Here is a 13643-nt window from a genome sequence, read left to right on the forward strand (position 1 = left end):
ACTCTCTCTCTCTGGGAAAGACATGCTTAAGGGCCTCTAAAACACCCTGGCGTATTCAGTTGCAATGTCCTTATTCATGTCAAATACATCTGCTAGGGAAGGATTCCTCATGAACCCCTACTGACTTCTGACCTACTGATCTTTGCTGACCTCTGTACAAAATGGACCCTGGCTATGGTCTGTGGTAACAATGACTGAAGTTAGAATTCTTCTAAAACATTACACACATCACATCCAGTCATTTAGAATCTCACAGTGTGATGACATAACAATGTAGAACATGCAGCTGGGGTTCTAGAATCCATCTGCAGTACACATGCTGTTCATTTACCTGCAAGTCCTCTGTGAAGAGCTAGATAGATAGACAGTTATTATACAACTTTTCCAAACTTTTTCCAATCTTACAGTCAGCAGACATGAATCCTAGTGCGTCTATTCAATCGATGGCCTCCTTGTATGTAGGAGATCTCCACAGGGACACCACTGAGGGAATGCTGCATGAGAAATTCAGCCCTTCTGGTCCAATCATCTCTATAAGAGTGTGCAGGGATTTGCTAACACGCCAATCCCTATGTCAACTTTCAACAGCAAGCTGACGCAGAGCGTGCCCTGGACACCATTCCACAGGCCCAGAACTGTGCTGCCCCATGTTGGACCAACCAACTGACTCTCACCTCTCCGCACAAAGGTCAGTATATTTAATGAAGCAACCCTGCACATAGAGACAAGACCACTATCCAAAGATTTGCCATAAATATATTTGATTATGATTATCTTCCCTCTCAGCTACCCAAGCCTTGAGAAAGCGTCCTGAGTCTATTTGTTTGTTTCTATGGATCCTCATTAGCTTTTACAGTTACTGATATTTACTCTCCCTCCCTCCAGGTGAGCGTCCCATCTCATCCATCCACAACATGCTAGATGTCGCTGTGCTGGAGGCCCAGTGGGCTGAGGAGGCTGCACAGAACGTGGCCCTGGCCCAGCGCAAAGAGGAGCGCCAGGCTCACACAACCAACCTTTACATGCAGAGGATGGCCAGCGTCTGCACCGTTCCCAACCCAGACATCAACCTCTACCAGGTTGCTCCCCCACCTGGTTTCTTCATGGCTGCCATTCCACAGGCCCAGCAGCCTGCTGTCCATGTCCAGGACCAGGAGCCTCTCCCTGCCTCCATTCTGGCTGTCGCTGCCCATGAGGACCAGAAGCATATTATATGTGAGTCTATTTGTTTGTTTCTATGGATCCCCATTAGCTGTTAGTTACTGTTTCTGATATTTACGTACTCTCCTTCCCTCCAGGTGAGCGTCCCATCTCATCCATCCACAACATGCTACATGTCTCTGTGCTGGAGGCCCAGTGGGCTGAGGAGGCTGCACAGAAATCTGGCCACATCCCATCTTGAGTTCCAAGACATAAAAAGGAGATCCAGACTTTTTAAACCGACTTCACCAATACAACATATTTAAGCATTGAAAAGATATTGCAAAATTGCAAAATTATTTCATTACAAAATTAAACTGATTGACTCAGCTATGTCTAGAAAAGGGTAAGCTGGACCTCGATGATACAAATTAAAGCCCTGGTTGGACCAGATAGACCAGGCCAAGGCAAGGCCTCCTTGTCCAGCAATGCACCTCCCAGCTGGGCATGAAACAGAGGATGTGAATGAACTACCAGATCATTAAACAGTTGTACTTGTATGGCCCAGCTATGCACCATCAGGAAGTCTGTGAAGTGTGTGCTCCTGATGAAACATGAAGACATTGTCTTGCCAATGTAAACATAATAATAATAATATTTAATTGCTTAAGACTCTGCTGTTAAAATGCAACGGAAACAGTTGGAACTTGTTGGGCATGGCTTAAATAATATCTTATAGACATGTTATTGCAATGGAGGAAGAAGCTGTACCATTTTTGCCTGTTTCCCAAACAGTGCTATACATGTAACTGAAGTGTGTTGATACAGATGTATGTTAATTTTGTGTAATGTTGCCATGACTGTGGTATATCATAAATTCATAGTCCATGTAGGAGAGGACCATTCAGACAGCAGGTTGTCCACCTGTGTACATCTTGTCCTTCAGTCATCTACATGTGGGGGTGATGTTCCTCCATTAACAGGAAGAGGACAGATGTTAAGGTCCTGGCTCCTGCTGATAACTGTACTACCTGATGATCATCGCCATGGCGATGTACACCTGGTGGTCAGGTACGGTATCACACCTCTCTACCCCCCTCCCCCCCCCGCAACCAGTGAAGGACATGGTTTGTCTCCTTTAATGACACGTGTCTTCTGAACCAGAGAAAACCATGTAGTATTAACAGTAACCCTTAAAGGACATGTGTCTTCTGGACGAATTTCCTCCATTAGCCATAACACACACCCACACCCACCACACACCCACACCCACACACACCCACACACACCCACACCCACACCCACACCCACATCCACACCCACATCCACACCCACACCCACACCCACACCCACACCCACACCCAGACCCACCCCCCCCCCCCCCCCACACACACACACACACATCCAACACACACACACACACACACACACATCCAACACACACACACACACACACACACACACACACACACACACACACACACACACACACACACACACACACACACACACACACACACACACACACACACACACACACACACACACACACACACACACACACACACACACACACACACACACACACACACACACACACACACACACACACACACACACACACACACACACACACACACACACACACACACACACACACACACACACACACACACACACACACACACACACACACACACACACACACACACACACACACACACACACACACACACACACACACACACACACACACACACACACACACACACACACACACACACACACACACACACACACACACACACACACACACACACACACACACACACACACACACACACACACACACACACACACACACACACACACACACACACACACACACACAGATTGAACAGTTGTATTGGCCTATTGCTCAGTATAGACATCAAGGTCTGTCCATGAGGAAAATAAGATTATGAGGTTTGACTGGCGTCTACCATTTAGCATTTGGTATTTAGTTGAATCAGTTTCATTCGATATTACCACATGTTATGTTGAGATGTGACACAGAAAAAGAAAACAACAATATTTCTTATAAAAAAATCAATGTCATTGATCAACTGATATGAAACACACAAAAAACTACAACCACTGTGGTGCAATTGGTGCGAAGACATGACGTCATCAAAAAGCGCCTGAACTGGAGAGCTTTGCGTCCGTCGGTCGGTGGCTTTAATTTCCCAAATGATAAGCGTGTAAATAAATCAAAGCATAAACATGCCTATGAAAGGAAGGTTCCCCATTAGGCGAACCCTGCAGTATCTCCAGAAAGGGGACGTCGTCTTGAAAAACAGAGTGAAGATTATGACAGTCAATTACAACACACATGGAGAGCTGGGCGACGGAGCAAGGTCAGTTCCTGCTGCTAGCCTCATAGAGCTGATGTTGTCACATGCACAGCAGTAGTGAACAGTTCAACAGCAACATATTATTTGTTACAATTCGTGACGTTAGAATTATAAGGTTCTATCTCAGTTTTTTATTAATGCCTGTGTGGTGTTCTTAATTTTTTTTTTTGACATTTTTGAGTTAGTAATTAATAAAATACTAAGGTTCCATCTCACAAAACATAATGGAATGTAAAAACTTTGACGCTCAATATCTCTGAACTACCCTTAACGGAGATAGAACCTTATAATTCTAAGCTCACGAATTGTATTCAAACTTAGCCAAAGTTCAGTTACTAAATGAGCCCGAGTGAACGACAGTCAAGCCTTCAATAATGACAAAGAAGCTCCTTTCCCCCCTGTTTTGTATAGAAAGTTTGTGTTCTTCAACGTTCCCCAAATCCAGTACAAAAACCCCTGGGTTCAGATCATGATGTTCAAGAACATGACTCCATCGCCGTTCCTCAGGTTCTACCTAGGTATGTCAAGTGTTTAACGAGCTATTATTGTACCCTTTTGGATCAAATGCATGTCCATGGTGAATCAATACCTGGTTGATTCCATTGTGATGTTACTATCGAGTCTGTAATGTTTTTTCCTTATGAGGTCTTTGATGGTATAAATCTTCTTTCATGTAGATGATGGTGAGCAGGTGTTGATGGACGTAGAGGGTAAGGACCATAAAGAAATCACCCATCATGTGAAGACAATTCTTGGCAAGACAGAGTAAGTAGTACCCTCTTTTACCTCAAACACAGACCAAACAAGCGTATTATAGCTTCATTCTATAGCGAAGGATGTGGCCTGGGATTTTGATTTGTATGACAACAACAGATGAGTTTGTGTGATAAAGAACACAGACACTGCCACCCAGTTTTCTTCTTCCATGGGAGTTTTATGGCACTTTTCAACCAATCAGTTTGTATTTGTACAGAGCATTTCAAACACAAATGCAATACAATGTGCTTTTTTAAGAAACTGGTGGTCCCCCAGGCTAGAGGTCTGTGAATTAAGCAATATCACACGAGAGGGAGTGTGTTATACTGAATATCAGCAGGCCGAGTACCGAAGACGATCACAGCCGTGCTGATATTCAGTATAACAGCACAACCTCGAGTGTGATATTGCTTTTATACAACAGTTCTACAGCGCGATTTATTAGTTAACAGTAATAAGCGACAACAGATTATGATTTGTTTGTTTATTTAAATATAAAAATAAACTAAAAATAGTTCCGCAACTGAACTTCAAATGGACTGTTGCCTAGTAACCTGAACACAAACATGTAGTCTAATTAACGGTCATTTAGTAGAACATCTGTGCGGCGGAGTGATACATATAGTTAAAAGTCCCAGTGCTGTTATACTGTATATCGTAACTCATGGAATGCCTCTTGTCCAATCAAATTACTTGGTCGGAACTAACTGTTGTATAATAAACAATTAGAACCTGGCTGTTATGACAAAGGAGGAAGTGTTACCTGAGTGTATCTGTGATTGCCGTGTCTATGGTAACTTCTCAAAATGAGTTATTTGATCTTGCCCTCATTCATTTCCGTGTCATTCGTCCTCCCCTCAGAGAGGTGCTGGAGGCTGAAGCTCTAGCCAGGATGGAGGCTGCTAACCCTGCCAACTTTGGGCCCAAGAAGTACTGCCTGAAGGAGTGTATTTGTGAGGTGGAGGGCCAGGTGCCTTGCCCTGGCACCACGCCATTGCCCAGGGAGATGACCGGGAAGTACCGTGCCCAGATGGCAGCCGCGCAGGACTGAGACTGAACGGCAGGAAGACGAGATGATGCAATCATGGACTTGAATTATTATATTATTACCACCACGTGTTTCACTGGAAATACTATGGGTGTGTTTTTGTACATGGATGTGAATCACAATGTTATCGCTTGTTTATGTCCTTTTTTCTTTTCATTGCTAATATTAGTAAGTCATTCATCTATAATTGTCAGATTCATTAAATCTACAGGTAACATTGTATATTGTAGAGAGTGTGTGTGATCTATCTGTTGCCACCCACCTCACACACCCATCCAGAATCTATCCTGGCATGATAAATGAAAATGACACACTTCCTGCAATATTCCTTCCTTTTTTATTATTAGTGCTGAGAGATGGCGCCTCCTGATGAAACTAAAGGTGAACAGGCAACGTTATCAAAAAGCTACTCAACAAGTCATTCACATTTGCCACAAATACAATATTGATCATTTCATTCATTCGTGTTCAATTCTGTCTTCAGCTGTAACAGCTGAATTAGTGGTGTATGATCTACTGTCAACACAAAATACTGCTTTGTTCCAACAAAATAAGTATATTCCGCATGGCAATGAAACCAGTACATAAAAACCTTTTTCTTTTTTTTTTCTTTTTTATACAGGAGACACTGGACTTTGCAAACAGTATAAGTAATAATACTTGGTAGCGCTGGATTGGTTTAGTGTTAGTATTTTCATTCACCCATGAGAACAGGAAACATGAGATTAATCAAGAGAGGACAGAAGACAATAACTCTAAACATCTCAGATTTTGCCATGGACTGTGAATTCAGAGTAGAAGGCTGTTGTAATGACATAGGATAATATTATAGACCCCAACCAGAGCATTCTGGGTACATTTTCCTATAGGAATCTGCAGTCCAAAACATCCCCATGGCAACAGTGGCACGTATGTTCATGGTAAGTGCTGAGAGACCGGGCTGGATGTTTCATAACTAGTAAATACACGCTGAATGTACTGGATGAGGCAGCTCTTGAAAGACAACGATACCACTGCCCAGATTACAAGCTTGGCAGATGAGAGGGTAAACAGGATGTAGAAAGAAAAGAGCGTGTTGGATTTGTTCAATGCAATGCAGAAAAAAAGGAAAGTAGTGAGTGAGTAGGACAGAAACTGTGATAAGAGACTAGCCTACTTACATTAGACCATTGGACAGTGCTTCACAATATCATACACACATGAATCATGCACATTCACTGAAAGCTAATGCACCTGTCCTGTGCTTCATCCACTGACCACTGCAAATCAGACAGAAAACCCTACAAACAGGAGAGACGAACGTTTTCACAAACGTAGGATTTTAAAAGCATTTTTGTTGGCTTGACTCATTGTGGCTTAATGTTTTTGTTCATAAACATTCTCCTCTAAAAGGGTCCATCACTGACCACCAGCAATGACAAAGAGAGGCCAGAGATAAGATTAAGTGCTAACAACTTGGTATGAGTCCAACCCTCATATAAACTCGAACATGCATGTGGAGATTTGACCGGTAAAATGTATCAGTAAGAATTTACACATGCCAAGTATTCAGGGCTGCATTCAAGTGCCAACTCATTTCCTTGACACACTGTTCATAGTCATCTGTCAAGAGTGAGTTCTCTCTTCCAAGATTAGAACGTTTTCAAAACGTTGCGGTCTTGAATGCAACCCTGATCCTCTGTACACTATCTGTTATGAACATCTTCATAAAGCCGGACTTAAGGTCTAGGCCAGACTCCCAGAGCCCAATTAGCCCTACCCCACCCTAAAGACGCCTCATTTTTAGAATGCTCTCTATTGTGGCTCACGCTGTGTGTAAACTAGAAGCAATGACATACGTACACTGCCCTTGTGCTTCTTTCCATAACAATCTATACTTAAAAAGAACAGTCCTAGTCTCCTGAATGACACTTTCATAGAGTGTTTGAATTAGTAAGTATGAGAGAGTTATCAATACCTCTCTTGATCTAGTGCAAGACTGCCCAGTCGTGGGGTGCATCTAAACAGTTTAAAGAAGCTTTGTCTCTTCATCTACACTTATCTAGAGGGAAGAGTTACCGTTGGTGGACATGGTGGCTGCCTGCCAACCAACCAACCAAGAATAAGCTTATTTACTTATGCAGTTCTTTCACATCCGTGCCAGTAAGGGAGAGGAGACAAGGAGAGGAAAACACTTCAGACCATTGAGATGCACCCCCCGGGCTTTAACCTCACCTGACCCCAACCCAAAATCAAGGATATCATTGCTAATGTAAAGGGAACCTCAAGCACTAACTGACAGCCCTGTAGAAGTAAGTATCACATAGTATGGGTCGATGTGTTGAAAAAATTAAATAAAAACGGAAATAGAGACGGGGCACTGTGTGTCAGTGTGTCTTTCTCTTCTGTTCCTGCAGGGTGCGCTGTAGCTCTCTCAGGTTCTCCGACAGAAGCTCCACCTCGTCCAGACGGCCGCTGAGCTTAGCGTCGAAGATGTACGCCCGAATGTTATCGATCTGCTGCAGCAGCAACTCCTCTTCGATCATGTCGACGTCCGGCATGGCCTCGTTGTCATCCTCCCCCTCGAAGGGATTGGTCGAGGGCCCTGGGGAAGTCACAGAAGCCTCCTGCTTGAAAGGGTTACCTTCATCGTTATCCTCATCCTCTTCAAAAGGGTTACTGGCTACCACTCCGACCTGCCCTTCCTGCCCACCCTCCTCCTCCTCCTCTTCCTCAAACGGGTTGTACTCTTTCTTTCCGTTGGCCTCGTCTTTGTGCTCCTTCTGGATCTCCTCGAAGAACGGGTTGGACATGTCCTCCTCGACGGGAGTGGAGTCATCCTCCTCGACGGGAGTGGAGTCTTCCTCCTCAAAGGGGTTGAGGGAGGCGCTGTTCTGCGCCTCGCCGCCGGGGGGCGTCACCTGCCCCCCCAGCCGCCTCAGCCTCGGGGGCGACTCGTCCTCCCCCGTCAGAGCAGGGAAAGCCCTCACAGACGGGGGGCTTCCGTCAGCCTTGGGGGTCAGCTCCTCTTCCTCCTCCTCCTCAGCCTCGCTGTGAAGGCTCCCTGCCTCGTTGAAGTCCAGAGAGCTCTCCCAGGTGTAGGTGCGGATTGCCTGGGTGGAGCTTGGCGTCGTGGCCCTGTGCTCCCTCTCCCCTCGCTCTCTCTCCTCCAGGCGCTGGAGCTCCTCCTGCTGCAGGCTCTCCTCCTGGGCCAGCCTTTGGGACAGGGCGATGGCCAGGCTGGTCTGCTGCTGGTCGTACTCGTCCTGCAGCTGCCTCAGGTTCTCCCCTAGCATGGCCACTTCGTCCGCTCGCTTGGCCGCTCGTGCCTGCCGGAGGAACGACTGGATGTTGTCGATCTGCTGCAGCAGGGGATCCTCCAGCTCCCCGCGCGTGTGGAGGGAATCTGAGGAGGGCAGCCAGCCCCCGGCCTTGGTCATGCGGGGGGCCCTGGGGGCCAGGGGAGCCTCACCGTTAGTGCTGGCAGGGGGACGGCTCTTCTCAAACTCCTGCCTCTTCTTCAGGCTCTCCTGAGAAGCCTGGCAGAAGGATAGATGGACAGTCTTAGAGAGTGTGGACATTATGGTTTTTCATACCGGTTTAGTAAATTGGATTGAACTTGTACACGCAGCTGTTATATGCTGTAGTATCCTCTGTGTGTGTGTGTGTGTGTGTGTGTGTGTGTGTGTGTGTGTGTGTGTGTGTGCGTGCGTGCGTGCGTGCGTGCGTCTCCTCACCAGTCTCTCCTGCTGAAGTCTCTTTTCTTGCTCCTGCTTCTTCTTCTCCTTCAGCTCCTCATACTTATCCTTAGTGGGCAGAGACATCAGACCCAACAGCTTCTCCTGTAGGAGGGAGGGAGGGAGAGAGGGGAGCTATGTAGCTCATTTAGATGAACAATAATAACTGCTCCCTGTAGGTGTAGCGCACCCGGAGTCTCACCTGCACAAACATTGTGGCTGTGTATCGCACCATCCTCTGCAGCTGGAGACTCTTTGGAAAAGGAGGCGGTTCCTCCTTCGTTCCCAGTGTTAAAATCCTCTTACTTCCAGGAATAAAAGGATCTTGATTACATTTCTATGATAACTGATTACAGTACAATCCAACTCAGACTAGAAAGTCATATAGTAGCCCCTAATTAAAACTCACTACGAGAAGTGAATATCGTAGAGTTGAACTCAAACTGGTTAGGTCAGGCACATACCTCAGTGCATCAATCAGTTCGTAGTATTTCATGACTTCCAATCTCAGTCCACTGGCGGTGTCCAGATTATAGGTGGTCTCTCCAGCGCTGAGGAAGGTCAGCGGTCATTAGAAACATTTGACAACAAAACCCCGTATCACGTTTCTCAGATCTGAGTGGTTCTATCATTGAGTTCTACGGCTTAGACACTTTTCTGGCAAGGACGGCTTACCCGAGAGATTCGGCCATTCGTATGTACTCCGGAGCCTTCTCATCCACCTTGTCCATGCACAGTCTCAGCCTCTGAGAGGAAGACAAAGAGAGAGAGATGGTGAACTGCAATCGAGTGAATGACAGGAAGGATACCATAGAGTAAACCACTCGAAGTGCACTAAAGACGAAAGGAAACCTCACCACAGAGAGAGAGAGAGAGGGAGAGAGAGAGAGAGAGAGAGAGAGAGAGAGAGGAGAGAGAGAGAGAGAGAGAGAGAGAGAGAGAGAGAGAGAGAGGAGAGAGAGAGAGAGAGAGAGAGAGAGAGAGAGAGAGAAAACGAGCAGTCCCTCTGCCTCTCATAGCCACTCGGTGAACCAACCTCATACAGCTTGACGATGTCAGGCACGTGGTCCATCTCCTCCAGCTTCTGCTGCCTCTTCAGCAGCGTGTCCATGCAGTGGCGGCAGCAGCGGATCCTGTCGTCGTCCTTCTCCTCCAACATGGAGGTGACGCTGCTCAGGCTGCTGATGCTGCTGATGCTGCCTCTCCTGGAGCCCTGCGCGCTGCCACTGCCCCCTGCTGGCGGGGACTGGGACTGGCCCGGGCTACCTGGAACACATAGAGCCTCCCGCGTTCCACTGGTCAGCTTATCTGTGGACAGGAGACAGGGGGGAGGGGGAGGGGGAGGGGGAGGGGGAGAGAGAGAGAGAGAGAGAGAGAGAGAGAGAGAGAGAGAGAGAGAGAGAGAGAGAGAGAGAGAGAGAGAGAGAGAGAGAGAGAGAGAGAAGGGTTGGTATTTCACACAGAAGGATACGAGTTGGGGAGAGTATCGAGCTGATTGTACCGTGTCCGTTTCAAGGTTGTGTATTTAAACTCACAGGCCAATGGCAGGGGGACAAACTCCATGCACTTCTTGCACATGATGGACCCACAGAGGCGGCAGTGATGTCGCCTGTTACGGATGTTGAACTTGTTCCCACAGTCCGGACAGAACGGGACATCCGAATCACTCACCCACGACACAACAGACTTTTCTATTGCTAAAAGAGAGGGAGAGCGGTTGGTATTTATTCAACATGTTTTTTTTGCCCCCAAATAGATTTGTAGAGAGAAGCTTTACTCAATTGGAAGAAATGTATACAATAGAATGTGACGCAATTATATGTAGAATTCACTGCACTAAAAACGCACACAAGTTTGACCCACATGTCTAACTCACCTCTTATCTTGCCTGCATCTGAGCTAGTCCTGTCAAAAGACGTCAGCTGAAAAGAAACGCGTGGTATACAGTAAACGTTAATGTGAGTCATGTGCTGCGAGCGACAGCAACACAAATGACGAAACCAACAAGTATCCTGTATCTCGTGCTCACCTTCTCTAGTCTGATGATGAGCTTGTTGACCTCGATGACGTAGTGGTCTATCCTGGCAGCCCGGTGCTTCTTGAACAGGTCCAGGTGACTCCTGGTCGCTCCTACAGGTGAGAAGAAATTAGGGATAAGGCGCTTAGGTGGCGTAGTGGATTAAGCGCTGACCATGTACCGCAGGGCTCCCGGTTCGATTTCAGCCGCGGACATATCCTGCATGTCATCCCTTCTCTCTCTCTCACCCATCCTTCCTGTCATAACCTCTACTATATCTGTCATTAAAAATAAAAAAAATATGAGTGGGACTGGCCCACTCAGAATAAAATAAATAAATAAATAATGATATTAGGGATAAAGGCATTGAGGTGATCATTATAAAGGCAGGACGTCTCTCAAGCTGAAGTCATGTGAGATACAAAATGTATTAGACTGTGTCTCTCTGCATTGAGACATTGCCTTTTTCAATTACCTATATTCAATCTTAGTGTATCTAACCATAAAAAGAAATCAGAGGGGTAGATTTTGCGTCTGGTGCAGATAACAATAAAAAAACACCACTACCCTATCCCTCCCAGTTTCCCCAGGGCTCCCAGCCTCACCCAGATCTTGGGGCTCCCACATGTAAGGGTCCACTCCGCCATAGTAGAAGGACTCGTAGCTGCCAGTCTCTGGCCTGTCCTCTCCATCCCTCTTTAGCAGCTTGTCTTTGGCTTTCTTAGCCTTCTGGACCAGACCTGCACCCGTTGGGAGGGGAGACAAGTGATTACCACTGGGGAGGGTGGAAGGAGAAACTTATTTGAACAATGCGCAATTGTCAAAAGTCTTAACCTCCTCTGAAATAATGGGATTTTACAATGTTTCTCTATTGTTAAAAGGATGATTAATACACCTGTAATGAAATTGTATTCTGTATTCTCAAATGTATGTTGGAAATTCCGATAAAAAAAAGAACACCAATTTAAAAATGAACATGATAAAAAAGTATTGGACCAAAGACTGTCCCAGGACACATAAAAAGCATTGGACCAGCGCTTATAGGGTGGACTCACTCTTGAGCTGGCCCCTGACATGGCGGTCATCCCCTGAGTGCTCCTCCTCGTAGTGGTCCTGGAGCTGGTAAAACGACTGCAGGTCCTTCAGGCACAGAGGGCACAAGAAGCCCTCCTTAACCTCCCCTGTGCCCTCAAACGGGGGCGGGTAGCTGGAGGCCATGGTGGGGGTGGGGTGGGGTGCAGGACGGTGGCAGGGACACCCTGGTGTGTCTCTGTCTCACGCCACACATGACTGGGTGTGCAGCCCACCCCTTACACACTCCATTGCACAAGGGGAAATCCTGAGAGGCAAAAAGGCAGAGATAATTGAGGGTGGTATCTGCTAAGGTGGTGGAGGTCAGGTTGAATGTGTGGAGCACTAGCAGCGAGATGGTACCCCAGCTGCAAACTAGACATAGGCTGTACCACCCTCATTCACAATCAATTACTTTTATCTTTTATATAGAAGGCTTACTGACTGACAGCACTTTAAAACGATTAGAATATGACAACAGTCAGGTGACAGGGACATCATCAGATCAATGAACAATATATTAAAGTCATGATTCAGAGTGCAGAGGCAGCTATTTACAACTGGTGTATTCCAGATGTTGCCTCCACTAGAATAACGAGCAGTATGTCAAATCTGACTGAGAAGACAGAACATTTTAGTGGTACGAGGCAATCTAGCTAGGCATCTATGGATGGATGGAACACTTCATAGCCAGAGAAAACAATACAACTGGGTGGCTAGCAAAATGCTAACGAGCTAACTAGCACCTAGCTTGTATTGTCGTTTACCCCAATCTTGAACATTAAAGCGACTACGCTGACCAAACAGATCAGGTCAGGATCAAGCAATCCGATAAGAGATTTCTGCACTTACAGATCGCAATGTGAAACTGTTGGCAGTGTCATTGAGGACAGTAGGACTGTTTTGACAGCTCGTAACATCCAGCTGCAACACTCTCTTCACGGGTGAAAGGTTGGCAGCCCTGCCCAGTCATGTGATTTGCATACAGTCTGGAGATGGCAAGAGAGAAGGGACAAAAAGTACAAAACCGCATTCGTCGGGAAATAGCGTAGCCAGGTACTTGTTCTTGTGGCTTTTCCAGCAGCTGTATGTCTTAGCGTTTCTAATGAGGTGGTACGATGCGTATAATATAACCTACTTGTTTACAATCAGGAAACACACACACACACACACACACACACACACACAGAGTTATGTATTGGCCATACAGAAAGCCTATCTAGTGAGACTGACATGATAGTGAGTATGAGAATACTGAACAGCTGCTGTGTGAGTGTGTGTGTGTGTGTGTGTGTGTGTGTGTGTGTGTGTGTGTGTGTGTGTGTGTGTGTGTGTGTGTGTGAGAGAGAGAGAGAGAGAGAGTGTGTGTTTTCAGACTCAATTGGACTCAAGTTTAACTAAAGAAAAACACATCACAACTTTGACAAGTGAAATTATTTTTTATTTATTATATTTTATTTATGTTTATTTGTATTTTTATATGTATTCATAATTAAACCCTA

At 46.0% G+C, this 13643-nt stretch overlaps 2 protein-coding genes across 2 annotated transcripts; one reads left to right on the top strand and one right to left on the bottom strand.

Annotated features, from left to right (window-relative positions):
- The first annotated feature begins 3328 nt into the window (after window positions 1–3328).
- mrps25 (mitochondrial ribosomal protein S25) lies at window positions 3329–5554 on the top strand. The gene is made up of 4 exons (XM_080533828.1): window positions 3329–3536; window positions 3945–4051; window positions 4211–4298; window positions 5151–5554. Exons 1-4 carry the CDS (start codon window positions 3403–3405, stop codon window positions 5338–5340), a joined length of 519 nt encoding a protein of 172 aa, XP_080389954.1. The 5' UTR covers window positions 3329–3402; the 3' UTR covers window positions 5341–5554.
- Window positions 5555–5647: 93 nt separating this feature from the next.
- Window positions 5648–13113, bottom strand: rbsn (rabenosyn, RAB effector). Its single transcript, XM_080533827.1, has 12 exons — window positions 12994–13113; window positions 12126–12409; window positions 11676–11810; window positions 11083–11183; window positions 10930–10975; window positions 10589–10750; window positions 10090–10361; window positions 9729–9799; window positions 9518–9604; window positions 9256–9358; window positions 9054–9158; window positions 5648–8855 (listed from the first exon to the last, which is right to left on the bottom strand). The coding sequence occupies exons 2-12, from the start codon at window positions 12286–12288 to the stop codon at window positions 7704–7706; spliced, it is 2397 nt and encodes a 798-aa protein (XP_080389953.1). The 5' UTR covers window positions 12289–12409; window positions 12994–13113; the 3' UTR covers window positions 5648–7703.
- Window positions 13114–13643: the final 530 nt, after the last annotated feature.

This window comes from Nansenia antarctica (genome assembly GCF_963989245.1).
Source record: "Nansenia antarctica genome assembly, chromosome: 6".
In the NCBI taxonomy this organism is placed as follows: domain Eukaryota; kingdom Metazoa; phylum Chordata; class Actinopteri; order Argentiniformes; family Microstomatidae; genus Nansenia; species Nansenia antarctica.